At 37.2% G+C, this 15,455-nt stretch overlaps 1 protein-coding gene across 4 annotated transcripts in view; it reads right to left on the bottom strand.

Moving 5' to 3' along the window:
- Positions 1-15,455, bottom strand: part of SLC13A1 (solute carrier family 13 member 1) — a 57,717-nt gene that overhangs the window by 13,361 nt on the left and 28,901 nt on the right. For 2 of the 4 annotated variants that reach the window (XM_085569012.1, XM_085569013.1), the window contains 11 exons: positions 14,255-14,442; positions 13,594-13,651; positions 13,442-13,508; positions 12,788-12,951; positions 10,052-10,171; positions 8,772-8,870; positions 8,581-8,682; positions 2,759-2,862; positions 1,721-1,830; positions 921-1,082; positions 22-159 (listed from right to left, as the gene is read on the bottom strand). In XM_085569012.1, coding sequence (XP_085425138.1) covers positions 22-159; positions 921-1,082; positions 1,721-1,830; positions 2,759-2,862; positions 8,581-8,682; positions 8,772-8,870; positions 10,052-10,171; positions 12,788-12,951; positions 13,442-13,508; positions 13,594-13,651; positions 14,255-14,442 — 1,312 coding nt within the window. The other 2 variants (XM_085569014.1, XM_085569015.1) reach the window with 2 other exon arrangements.

Raw genomic sequence — 15,455 nt, 5'->3', positions numbered from 1 at the left:
GGACTTTTGCTTAAAACTCACCATGTCCATGACAGTTAAATGACCATATGAAAACACAATTGCATTGGCTGGGTTTGCTACAGGAAGCAGGAATGCAAAGGAAGTACACAAGGTAGCAGGTATCAAAATGAAAAGTGGGTTCACGTGAATGGCTTCAGCCTACCAAAAAATGAAAGAGAGTACAGCTGTCAAGGGATGCATTTGCCAAATTAAATATAGAAATACAAACTTGCTATATAAACACCAGTGAAATGTGAATGGAACTGCAAGTTTAAACAATGAGAAAATATCTTTTATGGTAAATAATTTTTAAGAATATTGCACAGGCACAAAAAGCAAAAAACAGCAAGAAAGATGATAAAGCTGAATTTGTATATAATACATTATTGATGATCCAGATGAAGGGATCATGTGTACCCTCAGTAAAGTTGTGAATGGCACCACAGTGGAGGGGGTGTTGATCTGCTGGAGAGTAGGGAGGCTCTGCAGAGGGATCTGGACAGGCTGGATGGATAAGCTTTAACAAGACTAAATGCTAGGTCCTGCCCCAGGGTCACAACAATTGGGGCTTTTGCTTTCCCTGTTAGATTTTCTTTATTTGAGCCCATGAGTTTTTTAGCTTTTCCCCTTCTAATTCTGTCCAGGACACTCTGGTGCGGGCATGAGTGAGCGGCTGCCTGTGGCTTGATCATCATCTGGATTTAAATCATCAAATGAACTTTTATCTAATATTATTGATTTTTCTGCATCTTTTGTTACAAACACCTATAGCAACCAAATAACCAATGCACAATACAGGACAGCAAAAAACCTGCATGAAGTATTTTTTGGAGACTTTTTAAAACTGCTTATTTGAACAGCTGCATTGTTACATAGATGATAGAGTAGATTCTGATTAAAAATAAACTTGTTATACTCACCAAAGGAGATAGTATGGGCAGAAAGATTGTAATGGTAGCTGGATTACTCGCTACCTCTGTTACTGAAGTGACAATAAGGCAGGATATCAGGATAATCAGCCACAAGGGTAATGATCCTAGAGGGGTCAATTTACTTGCTACCCACTCAGAAAGTCTTGAAACCTGCATAAGGAATGTGAGAACATGATTGTGCTTAGCAAGTCAATGAAAGGAAAATTTTAAAAATTGACTTATCTGCTAATAGTGAAGTATTTAGGTAAAAGAGAAAAATCTGAAATGTTTTCCATATTTCTACCATATGTTTTTAAGACCATTTTCTAATTCAATGGTTCCCTATAGGAGCCCATGTAAACTATATTCCATTTATCTATATTTGCATTTCTGAGATGGTTAGAGGAGTCTTAATCAGAAAATGGCAATATAAGTATATTAGGCTTCATAACCAGAGTCTAGGTCCAAAGCTGCTTCATTTACTGAAGTAGCCAACAAGTTCCACATGGGAATTATCTCAGTGACATTAAGGCTTTGGAACCAGTGTGTCTTCACAACTCTTGCCCTCATCAAATCTAAGTTAAATAAGAAAGAGTAGTTGTCACTGTGCACAGTCTTGGAAAACATAGGAAACTTTTTTCTCTAAACCTGCTTTCTGAACATCTTGAATATCCATCACATTTATCCTGTTCAATATTGCTACAGAATAACTTGCTAAAACAAGAGAATAACTGTGAATTCACTGCATGTCTGAATCTCTCTTGATTGGGTCACATCATTTGTTCAGTATCTTCTATAAATTGCATTACCTCGCAGCCGTCTGCCAGTGCAAACCCGCCACCAACAAGAATAGCTATTTCCCAGGGCATGCATGACTGAAATTCCTTCCAAGTAATCAGTGGAATGTAACCAAAAACAGCTAGAGAAAAAGAATAAAATAAAAAAATATATCTAGCCCCCCCCACCAAGACTTAAAAACATATTGACAAGCTCTTGAAATAATCTCCCTGAGGAAGTATTTGGGAAAAATTCAAAGAGAAAAACTCATCATTGTAATATGAACAAGTTTGTAACATGTTCAAGGTTTCAAGGTTTCTCTGGCAGAAACATCCTGCACTTACTGGGAGAGATTTTTAACTGGGGAAAACTGTCATGACTTGGAGACATTAGAGCTGTGATGCTTTCCACCAGTGGGGCACTGGCCCCTTTCCCCTCCTTCCCTACGTGGAAGACAGCTGTGGGATATCAATGAGTTTTGTTTACTCAGTAAAATGGTGCTATTCAGACAGATTACTGAGCAAATGCTGTTTCACTTAGACTCATTTAGATTCTGACCTTCCATTCTCTGTGAACCCCTAGATCCCATTGTTTTCAGCAGCACAATTGAATGCATAAAGAGGATAAGCCAGAGGTGTACTTTAAACAAGAATTCCATTTTGAAGTGGAAAAATTCCATGATAATGAATTAATGTACAATTTTGGATTTTATAGGGTACCCTAATCACGCAGTATCATTTTCAAAACATAAGCCTAGCCCTGCTCTATGCAGCCCATTTCAAAGCCCATTGCAGTCAAAGGAAAGGTGGCATCCACTGGTGTCCATGGGCTGCAGGCAGCAGCTTCCTGCACAGCACTAGCTCCTGCTGCTCACATTGTGTAATTATTGGCACTGACTTCCAGGCCAGGGATGCTTTACACCCCAGTGCTTTATACCCTCTATTAAGACTTCAGCTTGTTAACACTTGTTAGTATTTAACAACATTCCTCTAACCAGTGCAATAAATTATATGTACAGTAGCATCTTAGATACCTTGTTGTAGTAAAATTGACATCAAAATATACTCAACTGTTTTCTCCATTTGATGTCCTAAGCAATGTTTTTGCTGGGATAATAAAGAACAGGAGCCCTATCACCAAGGCAGCTGTTGAATCTGTAACATAGCTTTTATACCTAAGGAGAAGTCAACAAGAAAAAAAACCACATAAATATATATAGTCAGGAGAAGGAGGGGAGGAGAGACGAAGAGGATAGAGTAGCAGGAAAGTCCAAAGTCTGCTGTGGACTGACCATAACCCTCTCTTCCTCATCCCTTGCACCATCAGGTGTGGTGGAAAGAGGTAAGGGAGTAAGGAATCAGGTTGAGCATGGAAAAAAGAGGATGAGGGGAAAGTGTTTTAGTTTTTGTCTTGGTTTCTCACAGTCCAATTCTATTTTTAATTTGCAGTTAAATTAATTTCTCACGTAGCAAATCTGCCCATAATGGTAACTGATAAGCAATCATTATCTCTGTCTTTATCCTGACCCACTGGCTTTTTGACCTTATTTTCTCCCCTGTCCTGTTAAGGAGAGGCAGTGACAAAGTGGCTGGGTGGGTATCTGGCAGACAGTCAAGGTCAGTTACTTACATCTATAGAAATGTTTAGTGCAGGCCCTATAAATTCATAAATAAACATCTTGAGTAAGTATGTATTATTTTGCCACACAGAAATAAGCTGGTGGAGGGGGATATTCAGAAGTAGCTGGTGCTTAAATAACTAGCTTTTACAGTTTAACGATAAAATTAATCATTTCAATATGCTCTGCAATACATTCCGTTTAAGAGGCCTTAAGGAGTACAGTGCATACCCACAAAAGGCTTTTTCTAGCTGAGGAAAGGCAGCAGAACTTCATAATCATCCTCCTATGGCCATTACTACTAGGTTCATAGTTTCAAGGGTCATGTTTGTTTTGGTCATTTCCAGTGCCTAAGAACTGTTTACACTACCTCTTTCTTAAACTGCTTCAATATCCTTCTAACTTATAAAAAGTAGCCCCAAGATCAGGCAAGGTTCCAAGCTGAGCTATAAGGCCATTTTAACACATCCAAGTCTGTTACTCAATGTTAGCTGGTGACATATCGCAGTCTGTCTTATTTCAGTCAAGATGGTCATTAAAATGAATTGAAATTTTACTGAAGAAAGCTAAGCAAACATTTTCTTAACCTAGTTATTTTTTTCTATTTTCTGCAAGTTCTTCTGTATGATTTTTTTGAACCAATACACCAATATATTTGTTCTCTCAACCTCAGACCATATGCTTTCTAAATATTCAGCTACAGTAGGTCCAATAATAGCTTCCCATCAGATCTTTCCAACAGCTTAATGTTCTGTACTGAACCAGAGCTTTTCACTGAAAGCCAAGAACAATTCTCTCAGTTATATGCTACAAATATCTAATCCTTTGCTCTGTCAGGTGAAATTCAAACAAAACCTCAATACGCATACTTGACTTACACAAAACCCAGCATAATTTTAGCTAACACAGTCACAAAATGAAGATGTCGTAGAAGCTGAAGTGATTCTCTAATATTTTCTGTCTCCTGCTTCCTAGTCTCTGCCTGCATAGAAAATACATTTTGAAAAAAAGTTACTATATTTTTCTGGTTTCTTAAGGCAGGAGGTTCTGCCTGTATATCATCTTTAGCCTAGGACCAGATGCACCAGGTCTAGAGATACAAAATCTCTTTCTCTTGGATCCTATCCTACATTCTTTTAAGGCTTGCTAGAAGTTTTGAAGGAAAGTGAGATCTAGATACAGAAACAATCCATGCTGTCACTTTCCTGTAGGCAGCTCCATTTTCACATAATGGTTGAGTTTGAAAGGGGCCTCAGGAGGTTGTCTGGGCCAGCCCGTTCTGCTCCAGCAGAGTCACTCAGATCCAGCTGCCCAGGACTATGTTCAGATAGTGTTTTAATATCTCCAAGGATGAAAAATCAAAAACCTCTCTGGGGCGCCATCACAGGTAGAAAACATCTCCTGATGTTCAGGAGGCAACCTGTAAGTTTCATTTTGTGCCCATTGTCTCTCATCCTGTCATTGAGCCCCATTAAGAAGAGCCTGATTTTCCTCTTTGCTCCCTCCTATGTAGTTTTAAACATTGTCAAGGTGACCCTGCAGCCCCCTTCCTGCAGGGATTGTTCCTCCCCAAGTGCAGGACTTTGCACTTACTCTAGTTCAATTAGAGAGTGCAACTTCTTGCTCATAGACTTAGTGATCTTGATGCAAAACACCATTCTCAAAAAACCTGCTTGGGACACACACAACATGCTACCACCAGTCAAACTATTATGAGGACACACACATGATGCCATTCCAAACAGAAGCTTTTCAATCATGATCAAATTTTGAGATAAACATGTAAGAGTTGCAATACAACATCTACCTTATAAGATTGCAAATCTGATTGTGCTGTAAAGAAGCAAAAAAACCTGTTGATTCAAGAGATCTCACAATGACTCCAGCTGAGATCATTGTAGAGAACATGGCTGTGGACAAAAATACATTGTGATCTTGTATTAAAAGTAAAGAAAGGATTAAATAATGAAGAAAAAGATACAGTACATCCAGGCAATAATCTGAGGAAGAGTGAGGGAAACCTACCTTGCCTACATCAGCTGTAATCAGCTGCAGTTCAGTGTTGAACTTTCTTATGAGGCTCATAAACCCAAAGGCCAAAGGCCAACCTGGAACTCATCTAATTGAAGCTAATATCTGACAGCCTGGAATCAGACCAGGACATAGAAGGAAACTGCTGTAGCAAAAATGATGTGTGATCTTGTGTTGTCAACAAACAGGGAGGAAACAGGCATTTTTACCCTGTGCTGCTCTCTGTAGTGTTATACAATATTTATTAAAACATCCTGCTGTCTGCTCACAGAAGGAGGTAGTAGGTGCAGGGCAGAACAGCAAAGGAAGGATTAGTCTTTAATAAATACACCTTTTTTTTTCTTTTTTTTTTTTTTTTTAGAAAAATGAACTGGTAGAGGTAATGTATTTTTGAAAGGCATCTAATAAAGCTGGAAATAATGGGCTCTACTCAATACTGCTACAGCAGAAATGTGGATTAAAAACTGACTGACAGCACAAAAAGTAGCTCTAAAGAAGTATGAAGGTAGCATAAATAAATAGTGGTATTTCTGCTGGGATTTCAAAAATATCAGTGTTTGCATATTAAAGGGGTACTCAGGAATGTGACAATGCACACAAGGGTATGAGAACATGAACACAGGTGGTGACAATGATGGGAAATTTTGTTTGAAATACAGATTAAGCATTTAATTTTTTACATCAAGCAAAGGTTTTAAGGTGATAGAATCACAAGATATATATATTTTTAAAGCACAGAAGAGTTTTTTTAATCCAACATAGAAAGACAAAAATAGATATCTGGAAGCATATTCAGACAGAAAGCAATACGTTAGTTTGTCTTTTTCAATTTGACAATAGACATGATTATCAAGGAAATTAGCAAATTCCAAAACCTGAGGAACCTGGGCTTTGCCACCCTAGCATCAAGCCTGGTTTCTTTCTGGAAATTCAGGTTCTGATAAAGTAAATTCCTACTAGGTTTAACACACAGAGCAGTGTAACTCTTTTGATCTTCAGCATGTTAGAATAAAGGATTGGACAGCCCTTTCTGGTTTAAGACCACAAGGGTGGTACAATTCCCACCTAATAGGACACACTCACTAGTCTTGGAGCAACATTGTGGCTTTTCATAAGGTAAAAGCTCTTTTCAGGTGGCAGAACTTCCCTTAGGCCTTCTTGATACTGTGGGATAAAACTCTGATAGAGATAAAAATCTGATAGTAAGTGCTATCAGATTTCTGTAAGGGTGAGGAATATCTCCTTATAGTTGTTTCCTGTACCATAAACTTTAAGAAGTTGTGCACATCCCTATCTCTGTACTTAAGTCCAAAACACAGCAATTTTATATGTAGAGGCTTTAGGGAACAGGTGTGTAAGAGATGTAACTGCAATTCAGTGCACTACTACAAGCCTCTTGGACATCACAGTGACCGCAATGCAGTTTCTAAGACCTGAGGGTTTTTTCCTCACAGATTTCTTTGTTACTGCTCTTGTTTGGTTTGGGTTTTATTTCTAAGAATATGCCTCGCTCACAGCTCTACCAGTGCTGACCCTATGCCCCACTCCTTTATTTTCACTAAGAAGTTTTTTTTTTTCTGAGAAAGTATTAACCTAATTTACTGGTTTTATGCCTGTTAATAGAATCAATTGATAAATTAAAGCTATCTAGAAATAGTCAACGTATGAATAGTGAGAAATGCTTTCTTTCCTCTTAAAGTGAATAAGGAAAGCTTTGTTTCTCTTCAGGTTACCTCATCCAAATTACAAAATAATTCGGCCTAATGTGATATGACACACACTTGCAGTTCCTTCCAAGGGCAACATTAGAGGGCATCCACAAAGTAACATCCCTGTGCAGAACCTGTAACCCTACTCATTTTTGAGAATGTTCTGTTTTCTCTACCAATTTACAAAATCCTCAGACAATGATAACCAGCTTCAAATAGGAATATGTAGCTCTCTGGATGAAAAAGAGTCATTTGAACCCTAAGTCCCATATTTGAAAGGTTGTTTACAGTGCCTGTATTTCAGTTTAATATGTACCTCATTAAACAATGCTAGGGGAGCGCTGAGTGTTCATAGGAAACAGGAAGAGAAGTCAACTCAGCCTGATTGCTTAGCTAGCTGGTTGTTTAATTAGGTCACCACTCCAAAACCCTTTCAAGAGTAAAAGGTTTCATATGAGACAGTGATCATCAGCTCTGCTGTTGTTATAAGGGAAAAACAAGTGTTCTTCAATTTTTTCCTGATGATTAAAACTAAATAATTTTTAAACAATCTTAGTTTTAATACACTTTTTAATGGTATTTTGTGTAAAATAATTTTGTGATACACTTTAAATCTTTGAAGTGCTACAATTATTTCTTGTGACACTCCCTCCCAGACTTGCTGGAAGAGCACTGGGAAGGTGTGTAGGTGGTGGAAATATACTTAAAGAGAGAAGGCATGAGGTATGTGTGTTCACATGTCATTTATCACAAACACACAGGAAAACAAAATGGAAGATTACCCTTCTAGTCTAGAACGGGCCTTTGGATTACCCAGTAATAAAAGTTAGACCCATAACGACCTAAATAGCATTAAGTCCCACTTGTTCCAATCCTGCAACTACTTCCCACCACTCCAGAGCAAAACTTGAAAATTTATCACAGAAAAACAGAACTGAAATTACAGTAATTGCAGCAAGAGAAAAGGCAATATCACGGTAATATAAGGTCCTGTAAGACTGATTGATTACTTAGGGAAAGAAATCCCGGTGATCCTGGAAAAGTTGCAGCAGAAGTCAAAAAAGCCCCTATAATAGTTCTTGACTTTTTGGTGTTCAGTTGAACTATGACTTTAAGGGAGCTATGCATGAACAGACAGTAATTTGTACCATTAAGCCCAGCTCTCAAAGCAGGGGATGCTGGCCTGCATGCATTTAAGTGTGCTGTTACTAAGGGCAGTAGATCAAAAAATTCTAACCAGATTTATTCTTTGAATTTCACATTTGATGAGGAAGTAGGGTACTTTGGCATCAATTGTTATGCATTTTCCATCACCATATTAAGCCAAAAATCTAGTAATAATCCCTCTTAGGAGGCACTTTATTTTAGCCTATAACATGTTTTACACATTTCAGCTATACACTACAAAGGTTTGCAATAAGTTTGGCCTGGGATATTTCTGAAATATTGAAAGTATTTTAATTTTTGAAAAAAAGAAGGTATGTAGTTAAGTGACAGTAAAGTATTTGTTGGTTTATCAAAAGAGATCACTTACTTTGGGAAAAGTGAAGACCATCCTGGGATGAAGCCAGGATCTCTGGTGAACCACAGGAGGGTCATTAGAATGAACAGGACAAGTGTAACAGTTTCTGGGTAGCTATAGCAGAAGTAGAATGAATTATAAGTATTCCTGAATTGACATTTAGATTTACCTGCTCTTGTTTGCAGATTTATAGTTTGAAATACCTAATTGGTCCAAGTTTCTTGTACTCCTCCTGAATCACCTGTGATGAGGCCTCTTCTCTAGCTGTTTTCTTCTTGCCACACTTAAACATGTTTTTTAAACTGGAATGTAAAGCAGCAATGTTGAATGATGAGATAATAGTGTATACAGAAAAAAATGTCCAACCTTTCCAGTTACCAATAGCATTTGACAAATGTAAATTTGTCACTTTACAATGCAGTATCTCCCATTTAGTTATCACACAGCAAACTGTAATTAATTGGAGCATACTGGAATTAATTGACAATGCCTAGTGGGAGACCGACAGAGGCAGCAACAAAGTGTGTTCTGTTGTTGACCAGCTCATTTAGCCAGGAAGGATGAAACTTTAAACATGTGAACAAATTGAAATAATCATATATATAACTCTCTTTAAATCTATGGCTTTGCTTTACTTTGTTTTTTATATGAAAAGGTTTTTATCACATGGGTTGCTTACATATTGATCAGCAGGGTATTTGCTACAAGCCAGGTTTTCATTCTTGGATAAGTCTCTTACACAATATTGAAAAGAACATTATCAAAACAATCACAAAAAATGAAACAATAAATGTTCACATATAGAGTGGTAAGCATGGGAGGATTCTGTCTCACTTTTCATGTCTTGCACCACAAGTAGCCAGGTAATTTTGGAAGATTGGGTCCCACCTATCTCTCCAGATGTTAGTGAACACATGGAGAAAAAGGCTTTGAAGAATCATCCCAAAAGATGCAAAAGATGTATTATCCTCTCCAAAACCATAAAAGCCCAAGCTGTGTGGAGAAACAGAAACCCTACCATACCACCACATATAAATTTAGGATATGCAGGAGTTTTTTACCTCACATTTATAAATACAGCCATCCAGTTTATAACAGACATTGTTCAAGTATTTAAACCAATGCCTCACTCCAATAAAGGATGTATTCCTATGACACTTCCAGTAAAAAAAAAATGTATATGATTTCAGTATTCTTTTGTCTTGCACACATGCACTGATTAATGAAGATGTGTGTATACTATAATGGAGGGAGTCCATTTGTGGGATGGACTTTTCACACTGGGCTGAATAGTCCAGGATTCTTATTTTAGAAAATTCTTGCTCATCTGGAGATTGAGTCATACTAATCAAGGTCACAAAATCTCTGCTGCTGCATTTTCTTCCTATTGAGCCTATTAAACTAAGATGCAATATTTATTCCTGGTACCAATCATCTTTTATATCAATAACCTTTAGTTTTATTGATTATACCATTCACTTACTCAAACCCAAGGAAAAGCCACTGTAGCCAGAGCCAGGAGAGCAGCAGAATAATAACTGCAATAGGGATGGAAAGGATAAACCAGGATCCAAAATTGATGCACTGGCAACCTGGGTAGCGTCTGGATAAAAGCAAAAAAATTTAATTCACCTTTGCAAAGGAATGAAGACTTGTGAGAATTACCAGAAAGTGCTTCTATGGGAGAATATTTCTGTCTGGCATCAGACTTCAGCATGAGGTGGTTTGTGGAATCCTCTTGCCTCACCCTCCCATCCTCTCTCTGGTCATGACCACCACAGGAACCAGCTGTGCCAGTTGTTTGGGCAATGGATCAGCAACAGGTCTGGGGATATGACACATGCTGAGGTGTGTCTGAATTGAGTTCAGTAAGCAAGGGAGGGCCATGCACAGCCTAAGGGCAGTTATGACTATAAACAGAACTTGAGAGAAAGGAGTTTTTGAGATGAGACTTTGGCACAAGAAAATACACTCAAATGAAAAAGCTCCAATGAATATAGAAGACAACAGTGCAAGCAAGGCTGAAACTTGTATTGTTTAGACTTCCATAAGTGATTCAAAACTGATCAAAATCAAAATTATTATTACTAATTTCCATAAAAGTTCTTTGGCCAGGTGGATGATGTCTCCACTCACCTTGTCTCTTTGAGGCTGTCTCAATCTACTGTTTGTAAATGTGGGTCATTCAAGCAGAGATCTCCTTTCCAAGTGCATTTAAGAAAGGGGAAGGGCTTTGTAAAGAAAGAAAATTGCTTTACTGCTCAACAGTAAAGCAAAGAAATTGCTTTACTGTTGAATTTAATTGATGCCAGATAGGCAAAAAAGGCAGAGTAAAACCAGCCTGTTTTCCAATTTACTTTATGAACAGAAGTTACTCTTTCTTTGAGATCTTCCAGCTCTACTGAAAGAGCTTTTAATGCTAGAAGTGAGAAAATTCAAATCTCCTTGAGCAGCTTTCCTTCTTGATGCAAAAATCATATGGAAGGGAAATAAAAATGTCCAGACAGAGGACATCCTAATGACTATTTCCAATTATCAGCCAATCTTTTGTATTTCAGGTCTTGCTAGAAAGAAAATACTTTTGCTGATTTCATAGCATTTTGAGGCTTTAAGTGCTTATTATAAATGCTCTCTGAAGTACTGTGCAAATTTTAGGTTTGATCTAGATTTACTATGATGCTTATATATATTGCAAATAAAGTGCTAGCAGGCACCAAACCTACACCCCTGTCCTTTTCTAGGGTGATGCTCTAAGTTGCAATTGTACGTAATGATGGGACAATGAAACTCTCAATATAACAATACAGAATATATAAAGCATTGTGCTGTTACAGAATTTATTAATTACATGGCTATGTACCTTTTATTACATGGTTAGCCACATCAAATTTTGAATGCAAAAATTTGAAGATAAGAAAGAACTGAAAGCAGTGTAGCATTGATCTAACATTTCATCACTTGCTAAAGTGTGTATGATCTTTCCTGAATTATGTGTGATATCTTATTGAGCAACAAAACAAGCTCTTAAAAACTTTATACTAAGGAGTCAATTACATCACAAAATGTTAGTTTATTGTGGTCAGGTTCTACAATAATTTTGTATAGAGATAATATTTGTGTAAGTATTTCTAGTAATCTGAATATTGAAGTTAGGTACTCTTCATCTCCAGAGCAAATATTCCTCAGGTAGAATGGATGATCAGTTTAAATGTTTTTTAAAAACAATCTATTACATTGTTCTGGTTGGATTATGTGCTATTGTTGGATTATCTACTACAGGTCTTGCCTGAAGCAAGGATGGACAGGACACACTGATTTATTTTCTAGACCTATTTCCTCTGGAAAACGAACAAGTGTGATTGATTTTAACAATCCTCTTTCTACAGTGATTTAGTGTCAATAACAGTAAACTCTTTGCAGGCAAACTACAAATGCTATCAATAACTGGTCTTCGACAATTTTGTCATGTGCAATACAAACCAGTGGATGGAGGACAAAAAAGGATTTTGCTTTATTTTATTTCAGAATTCAAGTAGAACTATTATTACTGGCAATGGTAATTTGCAGAAGAAAAAAAAAATATCAGCAAGAACTATTGGATTCCAAGGGGTTTGGAATGAAATTTGCCAATTTTCTTTTCAAAGCAGTTCTACTTAAGAAAGAAAATGAATATTGAAAAATGCTTTGGAAAGCTTAAAACATTGTTCCATTGAATGCAGAGTTTCAGACTGCTTTGAAATTATTTGCTTTTTTGTTGATTAGTGGACCCAGATTTCTCATTTCCACAGTGCTTAGCCTCTTGAAAGTCTCCTGATGCTCTTTGCTAAGCTGATTAAACTTATTTCCTGCTGTAATTAGAAATTAGTAACAGATCTTTAGATAGTGCTTGTTCTATTCATGCCAAGCATTGCTTTTTTCTAAGAAAAATATTCTTTTGCATGTAGGTACTGAAATAGCAAAGTACTACTTAACCAAACAATGGTCATCTTGTTGCATGAGTTGGCAGATCACTTCTAGACTTTCCCCATGTAAGGCAAATACAAACGTGCAATTTTGTTTTATCTCAGTAAAAAAAAATTAAGAAAAGAAATAGAATCAAATAAATCAAATCAAAGGGCAAGGTTTCTAATGTGTTTTAGGGGGGCCATGTGAGAGCTAGAGAAAGCAATTTAAACTTCTGGACTAAGAAGAATAAAAATAATATAATATAGTCTCTTACGAATTGAAGTGCTCAGTAAAAATCAGATTAGTCGATGTTCCTGTGATTGTGGTCAGTCCTCCAATGGTAGCAGAATAAGCCACACATAAACACATCACTTTGAAAATCCCACTGTATTTGTCCTTTCTGCTTTTTCTCTCTGCTTCAGCAGGTGGAAGGTTCTGCTTAGAAAATATACACCAATTAATGTATAAGAAGGGCTCATCATCAGGCACAGAAATAGAATTTGCAGATATCTCAGAAGAGCCAGACAATTTACTGGCAATATAGCTGTCTGCAGTGTGGCTTGGTTCGCAGTTACACTGATAATTCAATTATTCATGTAAAGGAAAAGGAAGCAGAGTAAAATCCTGAAGTCCCTTCCCTGATCTTAGTTTTTACAGAACTGTCTCTGTATAGACTGATACATACACAACACACCTAATATATAGAGTTTGTGCTCTGGTGAGGTTGCTTGAACTCATGTAAAATGGAGGACAAAACTAGTAATGAAATAGCTATATAAGTAAAGTATGTACATGTGTCTGACTACAGGTATATTTCTTATTCACATGTAACCAACTTCTTTGCAACTTGTGCCATTTGAGATGTGACATAGAGGGGAGATTTAGGTTAAAATAAGTTTCACTGATAATAAAAAGACACTTTAGGTACCTGATCATTTCCTTTTTCATTTTCCTTTTCAATTGTGCATACAGTACTACACACATTGTTGTTATATCTGGAAAAACAAAGGCATGTATTGTAACAAACAGTCTGTTTAGATGGATTCTTAGAATAGAATTAACTAAATTAATAACAATTACCCATTAACTTGTTTTTCTTTCTCTTTCCAATCTGGGTTTTCATATTCTCCTACATTTTCTGTAAGACAGTGATACAAAGATAGAAAAGCATTTAAGGGAGTAGAACTGGAAAGGCTCCATCAAGATGTCTCATCCCATGCACTCACTTCACATTATCCCATCAATACATTTGCAAGTACCAGTCGCAGAAATAGTTGATTTATGCCCTACTCCTTCATGACTCTTCAGAATCTGAATCTTCTCATGAGGAGAAATATTCCTAAATTACAGTCTAACTGTGAAGGTAATCAGTTTAGATTCAGTTGTTCTTCCAAAATCTTCCCTACAGTTTAAAGAGCTCCTTTCCTGTGCTAACATTTAAGCCTTAGCATATCTATAACCTGGAGTCGTATTTCATTCCAGCCACCTTACAAGGCTGATAAGAGAGGCTGATAAACCACCCCCTTCCTATCTCCCCTCCTCTCATCCAGCTGCCACCTTCTGCACCTATTAAGTTTTAATTAATCTTTGTGATCATGAGAAAGCTGACACACAGTATTCCAAGAGAAGTCTCACGGGGAAGCAGGAGGTGATGCCAGTACTTCTCTGGCATTTAAGTGTACTTGCAGTGTCCCTTACTGCCCAGTGAGGGTGCAAAGGCAGAGCAGCAGCGTGTGCCTACCGTCCAGCTCCAGGGCTGGGTTGATGGAGCCATTGGAGCAGGACATCTCCAGCTCATCGGCTTCTGCTTCAGCTCTGATGATCTGCTGGGCTACAGCTTCAACGATTGGCATCACCATGGCAGCAGCAGAGGTGTTGCTGAGCCACATTGACAAGAAAGCACAGCTAACCATGAAACCCAACATAAGCCTGGAATAGGAGAGAAGAGTCTGTGACTGCTACAGTAACACCTCCTATCTATTTAACATAAATGAGAACTTTGTCAACAGGAAAGTTGAAACACTGAAAATTTAAAAATTATAATTCTGAGAACATTCTTCAATTAAAATTGTCTTGATCTAAGACACTGAAATGATCATATTTTAGAGTTTCAAATATGTTTTAAAGTGAAGCAGAAACAATAATATTTATTTACAGAATTATACTCTATTTGAGCCATCTTTGAAGAAAGGGCACCATGCATGTAACAAATTCAAATGTGAGTTAAAATGGCTACACTGCTGATGTTATTAATCTCATATTGTACAGTCTAGGTCAAAACCCTGGAGTTACCACTTAGACTGCTAAGTTCTCTAGGTATACTGGTTCAGTTGTTATAGGAAGAAATATTAAAAATTCAGTAAGAGATACAAAACTTAGTTCTTATTCAGAGCACCAAGACAAGTATAGGCATTATTTGGGCTTCAATAAATGTCATCTTCAGTATTAAGTGGGAAAGGGAAGTCATTATAATTCCTTAATCTGGTCTTGGCTCAACTTTTTCTGAGTTTACTACAAATATTAATACACTGAATTGCATCAATATCTGAAAATCCAAACATTACATGTCGTATCTGGTGAAGTTGGATTGTAAATTTAGAATACAGGTCACAATGTTGTTTTTAATGCATTTCTTGGAGTTGGAAATGTGAACAGTCCTCTTAACTCCCTGCTCCAAGGTTCTGTTACTGACATTAAACACCTGCCATACATCATCACAGCAAGAGAACCTAGTGGAGGGATGGTGGTGTTGCACATTTCCATCAGAAGACATCTGTGCAATTTGTAAAATTCTTTGCCTTGGTCAGAAGCTTCACAAAAAAGTCAGTTTTACTTAGTACATGAAGCCAATATAGTTAACATATAAAAATCATGTAAACATAATTTGATGATATAAAAATACCATCAAAATGTCTCTTATAGCCTTTCATTTCAGCTGATGG

This window comes from Lonchura striata, chromosome 1A (genome assembly GCF_050655825.1).
Source record: "Lonchura striata isolate lonStrDom1 chromosome 1A, ASM5065582v1, whole genome shotgun sequence".
Taxonomy (NCBI): Eukaryota; Metazoa; Chordata; class Aves; order Passeriformes; family Estrildidae; genus Lonchura; species Lonchura striata.
Note: the sequence above shows the minus strand (reverse complement) of the source record. Positions and strands in the feature narration are given on the sequence as shown.